The sequence below is a fragment of the Chamaea fasciata genome, unplaced genomic scaffold, assembly GCF_029207755.1.
Source record: "Chamaea fasciata isolate MVZ Bird 193981 ecotype frontalis unplaced genomic scaffold, bChaFas1.0.hap1 SCAF_1, whole genome shotgun sequence".
Taxonomy (NCBI): domain Eukaryota; kingdom Metazoa; phylum Chordata; class Aves; order Passeriformes; family Sylviidae; genus Chamaea; species Chamaea fasciata.
The window spans coordinates 86,465,705-86,487,799 of NW_027094086.1; the positions used below are offsets into that span (position 1 = coordinate 86,465,705).

The 22,095-nt window shown below is 42.5% G+C and overlaps 1 protein-coding gene across 4 annotated transcripts in view; it reads left to right on the forward strand.

The window, feature by feature from the left end:
- RREB1 (ras responsive element binding protein 1) overlaps positions 1 to 22,095 on the forward strand; it is a 122,577-nt gene that overhangs the window by 56,431 nt on the left and 44,051 nt on the right. For all 4 annotated transcript variants that reach the window (XM_066187704.1, XM_066187731.1, XM_066187714.1 and 1 more), the window contains 4 exons: positions 522 to 641; positions 1,986 to 2,188; positions 6,602 to 6,691; positions 8,088 to 8,251. In XM_066187704.1, the coding sequence (XP_066043801.1) occupies positions 522 to 641; positions 1,986 to 2,188; positions 6,602 to 6,691; positions 8,088 to 8,251 (577 nt within the window). The remainder of the gene's footprint in view (positions 1 to 521; positions 642 to 1,985; positions 2,189 to 6,601; positions 6,692 to 8,087; positions 8,252 to 22,095) is intronic.

The window sequence follows — 22,095 nt, forward strand, 5'->3', positions numbered from 1 at the left end:
ATGTGAGGAATGTGCCAAATGGGCCGAGAAACCTCTGTAGTAATTTCACCACTGCTAGAAGGAAGAAGGTGGCCAGCATGAATTCATGTATTGAAGTAAATGCTAATCTTCCAAGAAGAGAAGAGGGGACCAGTGCATGTATGAAATTGAATCACCTAAATTCTCTAGGTGCAGAATATTCTTCCAACTTCTTAATCAAATGTCACTACTGTAAGTGATAGGCTAGCTTGCTCTCTCTTCCTGTTTTTTGCTGGCTCAATGCTGCAGACCAAGCTGGTAGGGGTTTCTTTGTTTGCCCAGGTTTTGCCACTGGCAGAAGCAGCAGCATCTCGCAGCCCAGTGCCTGGGTGCTCATGAGAGCGGGCGCTTGGCTGCACTGGCACTGCTGGTGTGCTTCTGTCATCAGACCTATCTGGTAGTCAGGGGAGCCCCCAAAATAAAGGGCTGTAGTCTCACTTTCCTAAAGTGGCTTCCATAAAAGCTTACTCTCTTTCTTTTTTTTTTCCTTCTCCCTGATGTAGTGCTAGAGGGTGCTGCTGAAGAAGAGGCTGAAGAGCCAGACCCAACTGTACATACTACACTAAGTGAGGAGACCAGCAACCCAGAAGAAAGCCACAGTCAATCAGGGGAGAAAGATGAAGGTAATTGGTTTAACTAGCTCTGTGACTCTGCAAATTAGGGCATTGATTAAGAATGTAGAAACATTTCTCACCCATCCATACATCTTATTGTGTGAAGAGTGTAAGATACATTGAGCAGAAGCACTGGTGCACACGTTTTTTTTCCCATCCCTAACTTTTATCTGTCTGAAAAGTATAAAATAGGTTGAACAGAAGCATGGGCACATAAATTCTCAACCAGCACTGCAGGCTTCCAAACTAAGATTTTCTTGGCTCACAGTAACTTGGCACCACATAACTTAGCCTCAAAAAACCACCTGTTTATAATCCTCAAACTTATGTTCCAAAGACAGTATTATGCAGAGATCAAATGTTCACAGACAAACGTGTTCCCCCTTGTTCACCCTCACATACTCTCCTGCTGCAGTGACTTTCTCACAACACACATTAAGATTCTGTGCTTTCCACAGAGGTGACAGAGCAGTAGACTTGCAGGGTGTTCCTGTTAGAGAGACTTCTTGAGGGGGAAAGGAATGTTAAATTTGAAAGCATCTTCCTTTTCAAACTTGGAAAGAGGAAAATAGAAAGCCTTTCCTGTGTGTTTGACATGTCTGTATGCTAAGAAGCCAGAGATGAGATTTTAGGTGTATTTTGAGTTTGGTATCTGAGATAGGAATATCCCTGCTACTTACAGCATGTGATGGAGAAGTTTGAACCTCGACAGCTTTAGCTGTGACATTTGTCATGTATGTAACACATATTCTCTGTGGACCAGTATGGCTTGGTGTACCAAAATTGCATATGTGCCTTTTGTGGCAGTAAAGAGGCAACAGGGGCAATACAGGGTTTTTTGTTTTGGTTGGATTTTTGCTACTTTAGCTTCTGTATACAGAGTTGGCTTAAACCACGCTTGAAAGAGAACCCAGTACCTTGCACTGTGTTACTAATGCCTTAATTGTGCAGTCCTGTTTAAAACTCAGACCTGCTTGAATGATTGTCCTTGCCGGAGTGTGCCTTCATCAGTACTGCCCTACCAGTTCATGGTGATCACAGGGTACCACAAATACCATTTCACAGCAAGAGAATGTAAAGTAAATCACTCTATAAGCTCCATATTGAATTAAGGTTGAAAATGAAGAAAGTGGGAATGTCCTATGAGAAAAATGTACGCTTTGTCCTGAGCATTCCAATATGAGAAGCTTGTCCTGTTATAAGAACTCCAGTAATTATGGCTTGTTGCCTGTGCTCCATGATGGTTCAGCAGAGTGTGATGTGAGTTACAGGCAGCTGAAAGTAGATGGGGGTGTTTAGGTTTTTTTAAGATGGCCTAGGATCTCCTATGTGTGTTTTTGTTTTTAATTCCAGAGAAGCAGCTGGAAAGCTTAAACAGCTATAAGGTATCACCAAGTTCACCAAACAGTTTGGACGGAGCAGACTTGTCCTCCATTGATGCCATGATGTCAGCAGTGATGAATGTGGGGAAGATTGCTGAAAACGGTGGGAATTCCCAAAATATCAAATCCCCCTCAAAGTCTCCTGCACCAAATCGGATTGGCAGGAGGAATCAGGTATGTAAACTCAAATGCAGGGAGGGCAAAGGGGAGAGAAGCAGCTGCCTGGAAAGTGATAAGATGTAATTTATATTTCTTTGATTGTTTAGCCTTTTTTCCCTTCAGTAGTTGTTTCTTGCCTCTGCCATTGTTCCTCTATGTGTGTTTTCTGGTATCTCTCCAGACCGTAACTTAGGAAACTGAGAATCAGAAGGGTCCACTTGCTTGGATTTACACATAAAACATTTGAGCACGAGCTCCAGTGCCATGCAATGGTGAGCTGATCTAGCAGATGCCCCTAGCAGTGACAAAGTCACCTAAGAATTGCCATTTTGTCCTGCTGCATCCTTTCTCCAGGCTCTTGCATTCACATAAATTCGCGAGGTGTGTAGCTGCCCTGCAAAAGATTCAGGTGATTTATGGTTAAAGGCAGAACAAAATATTCATCCGGATGCTCAGTTCATATGTGTAGTGTAAGGTGCCCTTAACTTTTTTGTTAATAAAAGCCTGAAGAGCTATTGCAGAATGCCTTGTATGAATTTTGCAGAGTAAATATATGTAGCTTTTATCAGATTTTTTCCATTTACCAGTTGATGGCACCAGCTGATAGCAATATTGATCTAAACAAGTGAAAGGAGAGAGTTGTATCAGTTAAGCTGTGGTTATTTATATCTGTGTTTTTCTCCTGCTGGGCCAGGCTCCGCCAAAGAAGGTGCTGCAGAATATCAAGAAAACCCCCAGATCCCTGTGGTCGTTTGACTTTAGAGCTTGAGGTGAAGCACACAGACTTTGTAAACGAATCAAGATGTAACAGGGACCAGAAAGATTGAGAGGCATGACTCATGTGATGTTCCTATAGTAGTTTATTAATAGCTTGTTGAGTAGCTGCCCAGTTGACAGACTTACAACTTGTCTTGGATTTTTTAGCATGAAAGGAGTTAAAAGCCATTAGCTGTAAATGGACATCTTTAAATGAGGAATGGGCAGTATACAGACTGTGTTTGTGGGATTCTGTTGTCTAGTACCTGGCTCTAAGGTTTATTTACAATGTTCTCACTTAGGGGCTTCCCTGATTCCTTGATTTCATCATGTGAAGGGAGGCACTGGAGTCCAGACCAGTCTCAGGGCAGTGCTGTTTCACAGCTGTCCACCGGTACACCATGTGGTCTGGCTTCAGGGAAGTTTATTAGTGTTGGTGACCTTTATTCCACCTGGTATTTCGGTGGGCATTGAATCAAAGGAAGCTCTAGAGTAAATGTGACAGGATTAGGAAGGATTCTTACAGCATAAAAATAAACAAATACATTGAAAACATAGTAAATAGCCTGTTTGTCTTTAGGCTGAAAGATTGTTAAGGCCAGAGGGGCGAATGGCTACATTAATGAGCAAATAGAAGTAAGATGTGAAATACTAAGTGGGTCTCAATCTTGTTAGCATGCTGTAATACAGGGAATTTCCACTTTCAGCGTAGCGGAATGAAAGCACTGAATTGTTTTAGTGTGTAGCAGTGCAGGGATCTCAGATTCTGGTCAGAATATGCCCCTTATTATAATTTCAAGGATAATAACAGCTGATTTTCTGTGTCTGACTGCTGTTTCCCCTGAGTTGGCAGCGAAACATTTTGCCCTGAACCTTTGTCCTGAAGTCTATGGTTCTCTTTATAATGCTGACTTTATCTTGGCTGCCGTCTACCCATGGTCTAATAAGCATGTTCTCACATCAGCTTGCATGTATTTTAACTTCTCATTTGCTTTGCTCTTGAAGAAAATAAAAAGTGTGACAGAGGTGTTTTTTGGGCTGGAGAAAAACAGACAGACTTAATGCACAACTCCAAAAGCATTTGCCATCAGCTGAATGCAGAGCAGTTGTGCCAGATTGACTTACTAAAGAGAGAGTAGCTGACAAATGAGCTGCTAATTTCATCTTTCAGTTCAGGAACTGTGTTTTCACCAACTTGGCTCTGGTAGGGTATCTGAGCGTTGTGTTTTAAATTGGTGAATGGGGGTACTCTTGCAGTAGGGATGCTAATGTTTTTTGGTCTGGATTGGGTTAGTCAACGGATTTGCTTGAGCTGTGTTAAGGTATGCAGCATGTAGCCTGTCTGACCACTGGAGAAAGTTTGGGTTTTAGTTAATAATAAACCCCAGATTCAATACTAATCGGGTCTGGCTGGGCTATAGTGTGTTTCTGATCTTTGCTTCAAGGTGAACCAGTAATTATCTTCTGTTATATTGCTGATTTGAAGAGAAGGCAGTCTGGAAAGCAGGCTTTGAAATCATCAAGTGCATCATGTAGAACTGCAGCACTCCTTTTAAGAGGAAGGGGGCAAAAAACAGTAGTGCATTGATAATTTTGCAGAAATAGCCTGGGGTTTAAACATCATCTAAACTGTCAGCACATATGCAGGGGTTTTCCTCACGGTACAGTGTGTTTGTTCTCTGTCTTGAGCCAGCTTTTAACAGGGTGCAGTATAATTGGAACTGAACATTACTCCATGGTCAGGTTGCATATAGTAAAATTAAGGTTGTATAAGTAGGATGGAATGAATGTTTGTGACTTATATGTTTATATATAAAAAATGGGGGAGGGGCACTGAGATAATGCATTTTAATTTTCTTTGAGTGTTCAGACTTCATAATGGCAGCCTTTCTTGCTTTCTTTCTAATGTTTTGCAAGTGCTAGTACATTAGACATTGGCCTGTATGTGTGGCCTGCAGTGATTACCTTCAGGATGCAGAGGCTGAAATGTAGCTGGAAAAGCAAGTACAAGCAAGAGTGTACTTTTTTTGTGGGAGAACCTAATCCTTTCATTTTAGAAACAAAGTCTCAAGACTTTTTTTCTTCAGGCAAAATGGTAAAATAGCTCTTCATCCATGTCCACAGGTCACAGAAGTTACTGCAAAATTATTATGGCCCTGGTTTTGAAAACAAATTGTAATATAGGGACACTCTAGAATGGTTCCCCAAATCATGCAGGAGGGGATAGTGCTTTCTTGAGACATAAAAAAGAATTTTCTCTAACACTATCTCAGCATCTTGCTGGCTTAATGTGCCAGAGAATTTGTCACAGAGACTTAGGTTAGTCATTCTCAATGTCCTTTGTGAATGCTTGTGTCTGACAACCTGGAAATGATTGCTTCTGAGTTGATGACTTCAGAATATCACTGGGGGAAGAGAATTGTGTGGAGAAAGGAAATGCATAGACACTCATACCCATCAACTTGCAGCTAAAGAGCTGCTGAGAATGGGTTCTGCTTTTTGCCTGTTTTCAAGCTTTTACTAATGATACTTAAGATAGCCTGCCAAGAACTTCAGTAGAAAATGTCACTTGGCATAAAATCAATTATGCTTTCCCATTGGTCAGCAGAGATGGTTTTGTACTGTCTTGTCACTAGAGGTGTGCACCATTCTAATGGAAAACTTGAGGTTTAATTTTGAGTGCTAAATCATCTTCCTTTTAATATACAGGCATTGGTGCGTAAGCCATGCCTGGCTTCCTGGTGAGGTTGTGAAAATGCTCTTTACATCATCCAGTAGCCATCCTTGTGGACCAGTTGAGGCAAACAGCTTCGTTTCCTGCAAGAGTGCCATTTCATCTTGGGCTGGAAGAGTAGTGGCTTTGCTCGGTGTCTCAAGGGCATACTTAAATCAGGTTGAGCTCTCTGGTTGGCTTCATTGTTTGTACTCGTGGTTTGACCATGGTTACTCCTAATTCTCACCTGCGTGGAGAATGATGGTGTTCATAATGTGTTCTTCTGGAGTCACGTACACTCCTGCATTGTCACCTCTTTCTTGCTATGATCTCATCAGATCTTGCAAGCTTCAGAAGGGTGGGGCCTGGCTGGTGTGCCTGGATGGGATGCTTCCAGCAGCAACACAGGATGCTAAAGGAAATGGTGCTGATGATTCAGTAAATGCCACTCTTCCTTCTGAGTCAGCCATGGAGCAGAACATGCAGCCCCTACAAAAGGGCACCAAGATAGTGCTTTGCCATCAAGATGGGGTGGAAAACCTGAAGTTCTGACAACTTGTGCTATTAAAAATCCTTGGGAAGAATAATGATGTTCGCCCATGTATTCTGATAATATTCCAGGAATTACTTTCTGGTCTGCTAAATTCCTCCTGGCAGTTTGAGCTCCTTGCAATTGCCTTCACTTCCTGTCCTAAACTGCTACTGCTGAGTGTCTGTGTGCTGTTAAAATGGCTGCTGTACTTCTGTGGTAGTTGAAATAGCCCCTGTTTATAAATTCACAGGTTTCTGAAACTTGCTTGGAGGGATCTATCAGATGATAAATGTATAAATGCAAGTTATTCCGTTAACAGTGGCCTTTTGTACTTGGGATGGATTATGTTTTTCCACCCTCATCACTGACAGCTTTCTAGTCCTTTTACACTGATAGTCCTGATTGTTTTGTTCTCTTTTGTCCACAGGAAACAAAAGAAGAGAAGTCTTCCTATACCTGTCCTCTGTGTGAAAAGATTTGCACTACACAGCACCAGCTAACTATGCACATTCGTCAGGTATGCAGAGTACCAGCTCTTGATTTCTTACTTTTATTAAGAGTTTTTCATTTGCCAGGTTGCATTTTGCAGTGGTGAAAAACAATTCCATGTGTAAGCCAATGAAATGCTTCCATTGTTTTGCTTTTATTTTAGCCTTCTCTTGCATTTTCTAAAAACACACCTCACAAACCTAACCCTGAAGTGGGTAATTTTCCTCCTTTCCTTGCCTGGCATTCCACCCCCCCACCCAGTGGCTCAAACAAGGATATGTGTCCTGTTCTGCATAGCTTAAGGTATCCTAAGGATCCGGAAAACCACTTCCATCATGAGGCCTAAGTCCTGTTTTATTATCCTGTTTGAGTACAGATCTTGTTACTGGTCATGCAAATTAAGAAGCAGGAAGACATAATTTTGAAATCAACGCAGTGTAGAAGAGCCTCTCAGTCTTTCACAGGATACAGCAGTTTGGGGAAATTTTCTTTTTTTTTTTTTTTTTTTTTTTTTTTTCTTTTTTTTTTTTTCTTTTTTTTTCCTGGATAATGCACTTTTTTGTCAGTTACAGGCCTGTTCTTGTTCCTCCTGAAATATATGCATACTTAATAAGAAAAGGTTTGCCCTTTTCTCCAGCAGAAGGTTCTGCTTTGGGTGCTAAGGTGTGGTTGATTACTGGCTTCACTAGATACTTGTTACTTCAGTTTTTCTTCCTGTACTGTAACTGTTACATAATTATTTTTTTCTTACTCACCTGGTGTTTTTAGGTTTTGGCTTGTGGGTTTGTTTTTTTTTTTTTGTATGTGAAGAAATCTTCCAAGTCTCTGAATGCAAGTAAGAAAGAGTGGTACATATAGCTCAGTAGCTAATGGCCATAACTTGACTTGTAATGCATTCTTATGGCCATGGAAGTCTGCACATACACTCAGAAGCAGTTTAGTTTTGTTGTCTTACTATGCACTAGTCTTAAAATTACTATCTTTAAAGAGTATTTGTTTTTAAGTGTCCGTCTTCTGCTGTGGAGTTCATAATTCCATCCTCTTTCCTCACCGCTCAAACAACCCCAAACCACTGAAAAGCTTAAAGTATCCCAAGGTGTAATTTGTCTGAGGGGTTGTTGCTGAGTCCCTCTGTATCCTCTTTTGCTGCAGACCCAGCAGAAATGCTGCATTGCAGACTGTATGAAACAGCTACTTGTGCTGGTGCATTAAGGGGTTAAAGATGAGGGGGGAGGAGGGGGGCTGGAGTTGAGGGAGGAGGGCTGGGGAGGAGAGGTATCTACAGGGCACACCTTCATGTGAGGTATTGTGCCAAGTGGCTCTTACGAGCTGCTTAATGTAAGATGCTTATAGTTCTTGCTGATATTTTACTGGCACTTCAGAACAAGCATTCAATGAAAAAAAAAAATCATTGCTTTCTCCAGCATAACACTGACACTGGAGGGACAGACCATTCCTGCAGCATCTGTGGAAAGTCTCTGAGCTCAGCGAGCTCCCTTGATCGCCACATGCTGGTGCACTCAGGTGAAAGGCCTTATAAATGTTCAGTGTGTGGACAGTCCTTCACCACCAATGGAAACATGCACAGGTGAGTGCTGATCGTGTCCCAGGAGTTTGGAAAGGATTACAGCATTGGGGGCTGTTTTGTTTCCTTGGAGGGACTAGCAAACTGACTAAAGACACTTGGGCAGAAAATGTGGAGGATCTGTGGCCTACAAATATGGCATAACACACACTACAGCTATTAGGATGCTAAAGTAGTGGGAGGAAATCAGGAGTGAGAAAGATTTTCTAGCTTTCTTTAAGTATTATCAAGAGTTGTTATAGCTTTTTTTTTTTTTTTTTTTTTTTTGTAATAGTAGTAGTATAAAGAATAGATTTTTCTCAGGGGATGAAAATATATAGCCAAGTTATATAGGAGCTTCTAATTTCGTAAGTTCAGAGCCATGGATTCACATGGTTGTGTTAGAACATCTGGGCTTTTGTTGGTCCTGTGTACTTAGGTATCCAAGTGCCATCACAAAGATTCCTCTTTGGTATATTTATCTTGGTTTTAGGTACATACATCAATATTTGTTTGCACTACAGACAACTTATTGCACTGTAGATCTGGCAAATTCTCTGCAGTCCAAATTTCCAAGTGTAGTTTCCCTTGTAGGGATGTAGCAATATGTACAGTTGTCAACTGGGGAAACAAAATGTTAAAGTACATAGATCTTCCTTCCCCTCTCTCATCCCTTGATTCAGTATTCATTTATTTGCATGGGTGGAACATCTCAGAACTGATTAAGACTTCATGGATTCCCACATAGCTTTAGTCCCCATATCAAAGAGTTTACAACCTACAAAGAAACTGTGAGACGGGTGGGGGAAAATAATACTGCTTACAAGCAGAAGGGCAGGAGTGATGGTTGTGGACTGGTTCTGTGTGGAAAGGAAGAGGTGTTGTTTCCCATTACCAATAATTTTCCAAGCGGTGTTCTGTAGGTGGAGTGAAAGGGTGGTTTTGATGACAGTAGGAAAGATAACATAGTCCTGCACAATAGGAGAAATGCCGGCTAGCAGCATTACCTTTTCTGTATCATTTTGCTTGTGTTAAACACTTGGGTGAAAAGAGGAAGGAATGCAGTTCTGTAATTCCATGTTTATTTAACTTAAAATTGACTGAAATTGGGAAGAGTTGGCAAGATAGATAAAAAATGAGAAGGGAAAAGCGTGAAGAGGTACTGGCCTTGGGCACTGAATAAATCACACATCTGACTCATCTGACCAGAGGTGTTGTGAGCCACGTTTGCCAGATCGGGTCATTACTCTGTGTGACGTGTGGAAGGCAGGGCCACTACTGAGTTGCACCTGATGCCACTGTCAGTATCCAAGGGTGACTTCCAGCGGTGGAACTCTGGGATGGTCAGTCACTTGTGTCTGGGTAGCTTGCTGAAGGACTGCTTGTGTGGTTTATTTGGGGTTTTGCTCACTGGGCATCTCTTACGCTCTCCTAGAAGCAGGAAGGGGAGGCTTCCCCTGCAACTTGACTCCAGGCCAACAAGAGATTGATGTAGTCACCTTTGCTTATGCAGGTTTCCCCACACAGAAATTCTTAGCATGCTTTTGTAGCAAATGTATAGCCAGAATTGCCAGACTCAGTAACTTGCCCAAAAGTAGAGATTAGAACCTTTTGATAAGAAAATAGTTTGGTTTTAATTTTTTCTTTTAACAAGATGATGCCTGATGTTGCCAGGATGGAGTGCTGTATCTGCTGACTGGACTAGGAAGGACCTAAGTTCATGCAAGGAAAATCTTGATATTAAAAGGTTTTTTGTCTGATAGGTGCCTGTCAGTTCTGTTAAGCTCCTTCTTGTGTAGGGCTGCTCTATAGCGGCTGAAGGATGTTCCTGAGCTTGATATCTCCGCAGCAAGTGACCCCAGACCCATGACAAGCAAAGTCCTGAGCACACTGAAATATTCTCGTTCTGCTAAAGGAGAGTTGTGGTTGGCGGACTGTGCCTTCTGGTCTTTTTCAGTGAATAACCTTTTCTTGTTGCTATAACTGACTGTAATACTGGATCTTGTTCCTGAAGGAAAGCATGAATGTGCAAGTAGGCAGATAAGGATAAATGCAAAGTGAAATCAAATTTTTTACCTGGTGCCATGACATACGGACAAGGAAGATGTTCATTTTGCCCACCAGTACCTCCTTCTGAAACAGGTATTTCTGGTCTAAGATGGTGTGAAGTAAATTCCTTTTTCAGGCATTTCAAACTTAGCTGTAGCATCATGTCCAATGGACTATCACTGCTGTGGCTGAATGTGTCTCACATCTCTTTCAAAACTGCTTCTGCCTCAGGATTCCAGAGTAAGGACCTGTTTGCCAGGTTGTGCCTCGTGTAACTCCTGCAGGCCACGTCTGTGGTGGTGCCATGTCTGTTCTTCTGTACCAGCTAGATGATACTACAAGTTCATCTTTCTCCTCTTTTGTTTGCAATTCTTTTCTTGTTCTCTATTTTTGTGCTACAGAATCTAAGTAATGACAGATGTATGTCCAAACCAGGAAAAAAAAAAATTAAAAAATTTCTCATGTGCCCCTGGTAGCCAGCATGGTGGCATCCCTGGACCATTGCACAACATGGGGTCAGAGAGAGGAGTTACAGGTTTAGCAGAAACTTGTGATGTGCTGGTAAAGAATCAGTGTAACTTGTTAAGGTCCTGCAGGAGCTTTTGAAGATTTACTGCACTTACACCAAATAGGCTTACTGTACAGGAGAGGAGCGAGGGAGAAGTTGGTCTGTTGGTGTCTGAATGGGGAGAAAAATGTGTAGGCTTATGCCATGTCCATCCTCTCTGGTTTTTTCCCCTCTGCCAGTTTTTGGCTCTTATTTAGCTGTCTATACTATTTTTAAATCCAGACTTTAAAAAGACCTTTTAGGGGAAAAAGTTCAATGGAACGCTTTTGTCCAGGGAAATACTGTGCCATGGGAGTACTTACTGCTGTTCTATCACAGAATGAAATTTCTCCTCTATCTTTCAACCTCAAAACAGCCACATCATTAGACATTCATCTGAGTAGAGGAGGGTAGGAGACAAGTTTTGGTTGCTTTTTTGGGTTAGAAAATGATTACCAATGTTGTTACACTCTGAAGTGCTGACCATCTCCATCAAAAGTATTTTTTCACCACCTTCACTTTACCAAGGGAGAAAAAAAACTCCAGAGCTCTTACTTGATGCTCTTTTGCATTACAGTAAAACTTCTGTGCAACAGCCAAACTTTCTGCAAATGAGTGAGAATGCTGTTTCCTGCACATCTCTTCCTTGTGTTAGTGTAGCTGTGCTGGGGTGTTGCATGTACTCTTCACTTGTGAAATCGATGCTGGCCTTCCTGACTCCCACAATACGTGCAACACTTCATTTGTTAATGAGTCATAGCCTCTCACATGAAGTCCAAATTCTTTTTGTTGTGCTCCTTGGCTCCTTGTCAACAAGTTAAGTTGAATGGGCACAGCAGACTGGGGTGGAGGGGGAAGGTTCTCTTGTGCAATACTAGTAAGGAAAAGAGGTTAAAACCTGCTTCCTTTTCTGACCAGTGGGACTCTTGGCCAGGATTTTCAACAGGGAACCTTGAGCCTAGGGTATCTCAGAAAACTCTCTTACAGGCTGCCAGGCTGTTCAGGAGTGACCTGACCCTTCTGTGGGGACAGTCACATTTGGAGAGAGCAGAGATCTCTTGAGAGTGCTCAATGTTCAGAGCAAAAAACTGATTTTCTCATTCTTCCTGATGTGCTGCCTACCGTTTGTGGAGGGTTGGTGCAATCTGATACAACAGCTAGAAGATCTGTTAGTGCTTGGTATCAGCATCACGAATTGCTCTGGAGGTGATGCTGCATTTTTTAGAGTTTTCTTTTTGACCAGTATTGGAAAGAGCAAGTCTTCTTGGAAATAGCAAACCTTCTAGAATCAGGAGCTGTTTAGGGATTTGGGCACATTGTTTTCTTGGGGCTCTTTAAGAATCTAGAGGAAAGAGTTAGATCACAGTAGTTTCGAGTTGAACATACCTGTAACTGGCACTGTAATGATCAGTACATAAGAAAATTTACAGTTTAGGATATGCCTTACTCTCACCCTTCTTTGCTAGAGAGACAGACCCTGTGGCTTTCTCTCAGTCACAGTGAATTCAAGTTGAATACTCACATCTCCATCAGGAGCATAAACTTTATGAAGGGTTAAGGGGTGTATAAAGGGTTTCTGCAGCTCTTTAAGAGCTGGGGATTTCCAGTGTACTGTCTCCACTCAAAACATTGCAACTACTAAAGACTTTCCAAAGGTTTTCCATCTGTACTGTCATAGTAACACCCTAGGGAGTTTATCTGTGAATAATCCCAACTCCAAGGAGCCCTTTTAGGTCTAGACTCTGACACCAAGTAGGAAGTTTCAAGTCTTTTACTATATCTCTGCCACAGCCCCTCCCCAAAATGCAGACAAGAGGAGTTAGGCTGCTGCTGTGGTTGTAGTGGTGGTTTGTGAGCATTAGGAAGGGACCTTGAGGAAGAGAAAAAAAAAATTATTTTACTTACTGTGTTGCATTCAAAGAGAATGTGCATCAGCTTTCAGTGGAAAGGGCGATGCCTCCATTTGCTCCAAAAGTGTTTCCTTTGGGGGTAGGATACTTTGCCAGCAGTTCCTTTCCATTTTTGTGACTAAGGATAGCCCGTGCCTATCACTTTAAAGTCACATTTTCCTCCCTGCCAAAGACATGCTCTCCATGCAACTAGAAAATGTTAATCGGGTATAAATGCCAAAAGGGAGGCGAGAAATGACCTTCCTGCCAGTTTCCAGTGGGAAGCTATTAAAGGCTCTGTGGCAAGTCTGAAAAGAGTAGAGGGATAATACATGTTTCAACCACAGCTTCCCTAGTTTGGTAAATGAAGGAGTATTGTCCATGGCTAGTTTTCTCCAGACTGTCCATATAAGTCTGGTAATGCAAACTAACTGGAGTGTTCCATTTGAAACTAAAATGTAGCAACCATCTACCTTCTTTCTCTTCTTTCATTCCTTGCCCCATACATGACAAAATTATTCAGAATGGCTTTTTATTTACATGCTGCTTAGGTACTTGTGGGCTCTTTATGTATCATCTCAGGAGCAGGTCTCAAAGTTTGGGGATTTTTTTTTTTTGGCACATGTGAAACACCACATGCAACAACCACATGCAGAAGTCTTTGAAACTCAGATTGGAAGATCTGGATCACAGAAGCTATGCTTTGAGGCATTCTTAAAAAGGGTCCTATCAAAGAAGGTATTTCTTCTTTTAATTAAGAAGGCACTTTCATTTCTCAATCTTACTTTCAGTACTAGGTAGTTTTCCCAAATTTCTGATTTTAATATGCTGTGGAGAGATAAACAGCTGTCTTTTTAATCAAGGTATGCTACTATTCTGATGTTCAAGTCTTTATGAAACAGCACTTTACCTGTGCACCTGTGTGTTGCTGACTGGGTTTCTTGAAAAAGACAGAAAATGCACATGCTGGAGGATAATCAGTGAATTTTGACGTTTTAACCAGCCATCTTTGCTAGCACATGAAGAACATGCATGTCTGGAAGATTGTAATGCACTGCTCAGAAAATGAGTGTTGGATCCTGATAAAGGCACAGGGGTTGAGATGTGTACACTTCAAAGGTTTCTCTGCTCCCTTTAACAAGAGTCTGTATGTCATGGGCAGGCATGCACACAGGCCTCCTGTGACTCTGCAAATGTCTAATAGGCAGAGTGTCCTCAAGATCTGGCTGAATCCATCCTCTCCCTGCATTCCACCTGTGAATTGCTCCCATGTTATTTATGGCATTGGCCTGCTTCCAGTATGTTGTGTGTGCTTTGTGGGGTGCAGTGCAGTAACAATGACTGGCCTCTAAGTACAAATGGGATCTCTGTAGTCCACCACATGCAGGCCGGCATTTGCTTAAGATTGGAGTTTTGGAGGCAGAGCATAGCCAAATGTGATGAAGACCTTTTTTCTTTCCCAGAAGAGGAGAGGAACTGCCTTATTACAACATGGTTTGCTTTCTGGTGGTTTGCTAGTGGAAATTTGGTGTAGCTTTGAAAAACTGAACGTACATGATCTTGAAGCTAAAAACAAATAGCCAAGGAGCTCGCCACACAGAAAGTGATTGACACTTCACACATGTGAAAAGGCTGTCTCTAATTGTCTTTCATAATAGAAATGTCTCTTTGGTCATCTCCTAAGGAGCTTTTATTTCAATGTAGTAATTGGTAAACGGTGCTCTTAAATATTAAGAATGAGGCTGTACTACAGGCTTTTAAATCCATTCCTTATTTGTGGGGGGGATGATTGAATGACTGTCAGCATGCTAGTGAAAGATAAGCTTCAGCAAATGCAAGTGCCCTAATTCTTCAGCAAGGATAATGAACACAAAGGGCTAACTTCTGCTTCTAGTTACTGATGACTGTAGTTGTGGGATGCAGGTGAGATGTGATAGCTGTTCTGTCTTTCTTTGCAGTTAAAAATGTTTGTTACATTTTTTTCTTGTACATTTTGTAAACAAGGATGGGGCAACAGGTGGAGGGAAGCTTTTTGGCCCCTCCTGTCAGCAGATAATAACCAGAATATGTGTTTGGTGTTCTGCCGGGACCCCCATGTTTTGAAGAAGGTTAAATTAGAAAGAAGGAGAGAGAGAAAGAAAGAAAGCCTTTTCAACAATACAGCAGTAAGAGAAGAGTCTGTTTCTCTGTGTCTTTGATATGAATTAGAAGTCTACAGTATTTTTAATTGTTCCAGGAAGAAACTTTTGTCTGTCTCACTTTTGCTGAGTAGATTTACTTCTGGAAAGACTATATATAAACTTTCATTTAATTTGCATGGCTCACAAATAGGGTGCTCAAAAAAACCCTTCCACCAGTATCTTCAGCAGTAAAAGACTCTGGATGACCTCCTGGGCCACGGAACCTCTGTGAGCCCTCAGAGCTGAAAGGAGATTCCATGATTTCAGATGTGTTACATGCTGCTTGTAGGCTTGGACAAGTATCCCCCTTCAGTTATCATTAAAGAGCAGCAAAGGAAGTTAACACAAAAACATGAATGCTGAGATCTGATTAGAATCAAGTGAAGCAAGGAAGTGCAGAGTTAAGATTTATATGCAGACCTTAATTAGCCCCATTGTTCTTGAGAACCTAAGCGTACACAATGAGGAACATTATACTTGCATCTCCAGAGCTCCTCGGTACCTAAACATAAGACTTCAGTGTGCTTTTCAGTCCTAGATTTTCTCTGTGTGTTGCCTTCAAGCAGTAGCAAAGTCTAATCTTGTGCACTGTAAGGTTGTGGGTTCTTATGTTTTGGTTTTCTGCAAGGCAGAAAAAAGGGGACACTCTTAATGAATTTAGGTTTCTGGTGTGATTTGTGTCGAGGGGAAGGTGGTCTGACGTGGCAGGGTAATGCCGCCCTCCTCACGGGCAGTAACATAAATCTCCCGTATAACAGAGGGTATTGAGCGTAGCTTAGTGCTGCTTTGTTACCCATGTCACAGTTCAAATAAGCACAAGCCACTTGACAGATTAGACTCTAGGCTGAGAGCACATGGCAGTGCGAGACCTTGATCTTTCCACATAAGTACCCTTTCAGGAATATTACCTCCTCTGAAGGTCTAGTATTCTCAGGGATGTTTCCTCCCCTTCTCACCTTGAAGAGCTACAAAGTAAATACGAGCCTTAACTTAGCAAGCACTAGAAAATCCAGGTGATCTTTGTGAGGAGTTGAGGTGCTTTTAGTCCTCTGCCATAAACCTGACATGTGATTCTTGTGGACATGTTAGCTCTCAAGGTTAACAAATAACGTGTTGTTTTGTTCACTTTCTGGCTGGTGGTTTGTCTTGTAGCTTGTACTTTGGTTGGCTGATTGTGTGTAGAAAATGCTGGTGGTGAGAAAGTTTGCTGAGAGAGTTGGTATGTTAAGGTAATCTTTGTTCAGCCTGTTGTGCATGCACATCAGAAATACCTGCATCACTTCTCTTATGAACATGTATTCCCTGTCCTCTTATCCTCTGAAAAGATTCCTGGGCAAAGTACCCATGAGAATGAGGAAAAAGTCTATCACAAACTGCATTTGTGGTTGCTGTTGTTCCACCTTTAATGTGTGTCTTCCAGCTTTACGTTTTTTCCCCTCAATATCTAACCTGCTCAACCTGTTCTAGTTCAGCATGCTGGAACCAGCAAACGGCAGAATATACCCCCCTGCTCTCAGGGTCAGCAAGTTTTTTCCTCTTTCTTTCCTCCCCTCTTTTAAAAATAGGCTATTCCATAACAGTAGATTGACAGCATTGGAGGAAGCTTCTGTAGCTGTTAAAAAAAAAAAAAATTAAAAAAGAGAGGGAAATCTTGTCATTTGGACTTAGCCAGATCCTTTCACTCGGGTTGTTGAGCCATGATGCTCATATGCACAACGTACACAGCCTAGGCAAAGACAGAGTCTTAAAAGTAGTAGTGCCATTACACAACTGCTAAATAGCACATAATATGCAAATGCTGCTTTCTGTTTCTTGAGGGTATCTATAGATATGCCGAGTTCTTCAGGCTGGTCTCTTAGCCGAATTGTGCTAAACACTCCCAGTGATTCTTTTTGTAAATCCTCAGAGTCAGCTTTCCAGTGCTGACTCATGTGGAAAGATACCTTGAAACAGAGAAGGTGTACAACTTCTGTGTGGCTCATTTTTTACACCGAGACACTTCAGTGGTAGCTTTTTTGACAGTTTCAGACAGAGGGGAGAGAGAGTAAGGCGACAGTTGTTCATGGACCGAATTAATTCCACTTGAGGGCTAAAGTTCCCACACTCTCCTGTAAAGTAGCACAGGTCATGCAGGGACTTTTGTTTCCAGTTTGACTAAACACATCTAACAAGATGTGAAACTTCTTCCTTGTGCTTCTCTCCTCAGCAAGGGAATGCTGTAAGGAAGGGGGACCACATGTTCAGGAACAGGAGAGGAAATGGGCTGAGCACGTGAAACCGCTTTTGCTGGGATGCCTTCCTCAGCGCTGGGAAGTTTGCAGTTTGTGTGTGTGCAGTGATAACCTTTTACTTCCTTGCCTCTTGAGATACTTGCTGGCTGCTGATACCCGGGTAATGCAGAGACCCTGCTTTCAAGGAAGATGTGCTTCCCTTATCTCATGCAGCTTCCTTGCGTGCGTGCGTCCATGTGTGTGCACGTTTGTGTGTGTGTGTGTTGGGGAGAGATACTCGGCTCCATCTGCACAGCGTCCCCAGCAGTGCTGTGGCCGTCTGTTTTCTCCTTCTCGAGCTGTGTGACGCAGCAAGTTGTTCTGTGCTGTGCCATCAGGATTGCTCAACAGTGCCGTGTGAGAGGGAACCAACAGCTAGAGGGCTTTGCCTAGTTCTGGGAAGTAGCTGGGGCTTATGTTTGCTTGGTTAAGAAAGGGGTGTGGTTCTGAAGGGGTGGCAGGACATACCTAGGACTTCTTCGACTGTGTTTGCTCTTTAGGAGAAATCTTTTCCCTGTTGTGATGTACTTTCTCTAATTTTCTCTTTCCTTCTCTCTCCTTTTCCCCCCTGTTATTAAAATTTTAAATGGCCTTAATTATCCTTACCTTCTAATAACACTTGTTTCCTTTAAACATAAAGTTTCCTGAAAAATCAGCAGTGAAGTAACTGAATAAGGTTATATAGTATCGTAACTAAAGGACATGCCTGAAAACCACAAATCTCCAAAAAGATTGAAGGAAACAGTTCAGAATGGCCCAGGCCAGATTTGTGGCACGCTTTAAAAAATATTACTTCTGCTTAATTTTACTGTTATTAATACACTTTTTTCTCCAAGCTTAAGGAAGTATGGTGGCCTGAGAAGGATCTTGTTTAATAAAGGAGGATCTTGTCCCATATAAAAGTTTCTTATGACTTGGAAGTCTCCTTGCAGTATTTGGCGTTGTTAATTTAGGTCTGCTCTGAACATAATGTAAACTGTGTGTGACAGCTTGGTGAAGTAGTACTGGGAAGCTCACACTACATTTCCTCGTCTTCTCCCCACCTTTACACCAGGGTTGATGCAAACTGCTTTCTTCTGCAGTCCTTTGGGAGGCTTTGCTTTGGAGGCATGGTTTGAATCACTTCCCTGTCATAGCATCATCAGGCAAATATTTGTCTCCCTTTTTTGCCTTTGAGGTGTTCTGACGAGGTTGCTGTTAGGGAATAGGAGTAACTTTGAGCCAAGCCGGGAATGCAGTTGTATCAATTTCAGCCTGTTTGAGCTTGCTGAGTCTGTATAGCAAGTAGTTGCTTAAATGTGAATACAGCATAATTATTCAGAAGTGGTTACCCCCCCCCCCCCACTGGATTTGTAGATCATTATCTTTCACTCATGCTTACAGCTTGCCTTTATTCACAACAACGCAAAATTTTTCTCTAGGATAAAATATAGAATGCTCTGTGTGCACGTGTGTGTATCCTGTGTCCTTAGGTATCATGTATTGGCAGCTGCGGGGCACTGGCTAACTCTGCAGACTGTCCTGGTAGCACTGAAAAGAGATTTGAAATCTGTCATTTGAAGTTAATCACTGGTGGCTTTTTCAGCCTTAGCACACCCGGCCAGTCTTGGTGGATCTGAATAATGGCACTTCTGTCATGCCAGTGATGCCGTGTGCCAGGAGAATCCCACTGCGCCGGGAGCCAGGCAGTGCGGCAGCCACTCTGAGCCGGGGAGGATGCTGAGGGCATGTCCGTGGCGCCTGGGGGATGGCGAGGGGACAGCTACATCTACGTGCTGCCACATGCTGCTGTGTGGAGTGGCTTCCCAGGGCCACCTTAGCCTTGGTAGACAGTGTGAACGAGCACTGGAGACTCCATGAGGATAATGAGTGTGCCAGCAGGATGGCAGTGCCTGGCTGCCACGGGGAGCGCCAGCAGGGGGATCTCCTGCTGGGCCTACTTGGAGACATCCGGCTGAAATGAGTCAGGGCATCTCAATCTGATCCTTCCTGGGAGCTGTTTGCCCCACCCTGCCCTTTCCCTGCATGCACTGAAATGAGTTTCCTACCAGCATAGGCATAGAGACCGCCTGCTGCTCTGCTTCCTTGGTTTGTCCCGTGCTAGGGTTCAACACTGGTTACCACTAGAGTGTATGGGGGTGCTTGAAATTTGTTTTGAGATTGCTCCGCAGTTTTAAAAGGGAGTTTCCCATGTGATTGGGATTTTGGTATTCGTCTCGTGACTTGCTGTGAAGTGTGTGTGCATCTGAGGGCTTTTTGGGCCATTTTTGGGTTTTTTTGAGAATACAAATATTAGGCCAAAGAAGAGAAGACAAACAGAAACTTGTCCTAGTACAGGTCATGTCTGATTTCTAAAATTACCTGCATCTTTTTGGTTCCTGTGATTACGACTGGCAAGGGCTGAGTGGATTGCTCTCTTAAGTGGGTGATGTTTGTAATTAACACTGGAAATACATTGTCAAAATAGATTCTCTACATGTTTTAACAAACAACTCACTAAACTCCTTAACCCAAGGGCATAATGTTACTGTGCTTTTGACTTAAGTGTCAGTCATATTCACAAGACTCATAAGGAGGGACTTAGCAGCCAGGCATTAAACAATTGTTCCTAAAAATACTGCTTCACTTTCTCTTTGTTTAGGATTTACCTCCTGGGTGCATCAAATGGCAGGAGCTTTGAAGAGAAGTTCCCTGTGTTTTCCTACATTTCCAGACAACTTGGGCTAAAGTATCATTTTTTAAGACGAATGAAACAAAAACAGAGACAAAGATAACATGACATAAAAATATCTGAAAGGAATGTAATTTTAAAGGCTGTCTTCTCTTTCTTTTTGAGACATTTTCCATTTCATGAGGCCTGAAGTACATCATGGTCCAAATTTCAACCTGTCTTGGATGCATCCTTCACTCCTGTTTGTTCTGGTACCATGGCACTAAGTCGAAGCCTTAACAAATTGGACTTTTTTTCTAAACAGAGATGTTTGGTCATGTTCTGAAGGATAAACTTTTGTTTTTTAAGTATGTAAAAGGGGATTTATGATTCTTTGGATTTTGTTTACTGTTATATGGGAGGAGCAATGTAAGTGTAAGATCTTGAGACACAAAACAGTGAGAGATGTAAAGCAATTGAGTCAGCTAAATTGTACTGACCACCTCAGTCCTTCCCAGACTAGCTTGGGAACTTGAGTAATTCTTTTTGTTGGAAGGGGAAGAAACAAAGTGAATTGTAAATAAGGTGAAGGATAGAAAGCACTGATTTTTATTCATTGTCTTTGATTGGAATGATTGGATGTGTGGCTTCCTTGTCTTCAGATAAGCTTCAGATATATGAAGATTGTCCACTTGGTTTTGATATCAAACTGCTTAGAAATCACAAGGGAGATGAGGAATAATCATGTGCAATGCAGTAGAGTATAGGGTACATCTAGTGGTAAAGTGGAGAAACTTATAATCATATGTGGGATATGAAGCCAGAACCTGAACTTGATACTGCCAGATGATCTCTCTGGGCTGATAATGCCCGGATTCATTGGCCTCCCCACCGTATTTCCACAGACGTGAGGGAGGAGGAGGGTGTTTATACATACACTGAGTTCGGTGCTCAAGAATTAATCTTGATTTAGATGCTGGGACTTTCCCAACCAGGCCTCAGTGAAATTGCTTGCTGCTCCCCCTCTGGACATGCTGCTCCTTCTAATCAGACCTACCTGGCATAAACCTCTCTTGACTGAAAGCCAGCAGTGCTTCTGCTGCCACAGTTCTAAGGGAGAGGCTTAACCCTGAACCCTGCTCAGGGGCTGCAAATGCACCCTTTTGTTCCATACCTTCCTTTAGGCCGGGCCTCCAAGCCAGACAGGCCTTTTTTCTTTGGGACCTGAAGCACATCAGGAGGCATGGAAACTCAAAGTGGAGCTACAGTGTACTTTTTTTTCTCCCCAGAACTAAGAGGTGAGGGATTCCCACGCATGCTGAGGGATTATTTCTATCCCAGAGCCAAAGTGGTGCTGATCAGGTTATCTGCATGCAAAGCAGAAGCTTCTGGTTTTGTTCATAATTCAGTGGGACCCAGAGCCAGGAGCAAGCAGCTGCATCTTGCATTTCCCTCCTTCAGGATGCTTTGGCTGCTCACTCTAGCCTTGAGCCAGCCAGTCAAAACCTGCCCACGTTCTAGTTTTGGCATTGAAGCTGTAGGCTGCCCTGTTTTGAGACCTCCAGAAAGCTTATACGATCAATATGCAAATACCCTTGGCATTAGGAAAATGCATCAGCCCTTTAGAGAGATGTGGTAAAGACTGGGATGTGACCAGCAGGAGCTGCTTGTCACTTCAGCAGGACACATGCTCCCCTGCTCTCCCCATGAGTTACTTCCCATAGACACTCATCCAACACCATCCACGAGAGAAAAAGGAAAAAGGCACTGGACTTCTGCATTTGCCTATTACTACAGAAATCTCTTCTTCAATATAAAGTTGCAAAAGGTTCACTTGCTGCTGTTCTAAGGGCATAGTCACCCTCCTGAAATCATGCTCTGCATTACAGTATGGGGCTGGAAACTTTTTCTCCCCATTTGTCTTTTAAAAAAAAAAAAAAAAGGAAAGAAGCCAGGGGAATTCTTGTGCAGTATCATCTTAGTCACCCTGCTCATGTGACCCTGAGAGGGGAGAGAAAAGCTGTGGCAGAAGAGGGGAAGCGGAAGGTGATTCTCAGGGGGAGGGTGGAATGAAAGGCAGTCAAGCACTTGAAAAAAATGTGATTTTGTTGGGAGGGCTGACTGGCACACAGTCCTAGCACAGTTGGATCCTCTTGGCTCACCTGTGAAATTCTTTGTATGAGGGGGAGTGAAGAGATTACGAGGAGAGCTTTTTCTCATACAGCTGTGCTGCAAAAAGCATAGCATATAGCAAGGTATTTCCTTTTTCTTGCATGGCAGTTC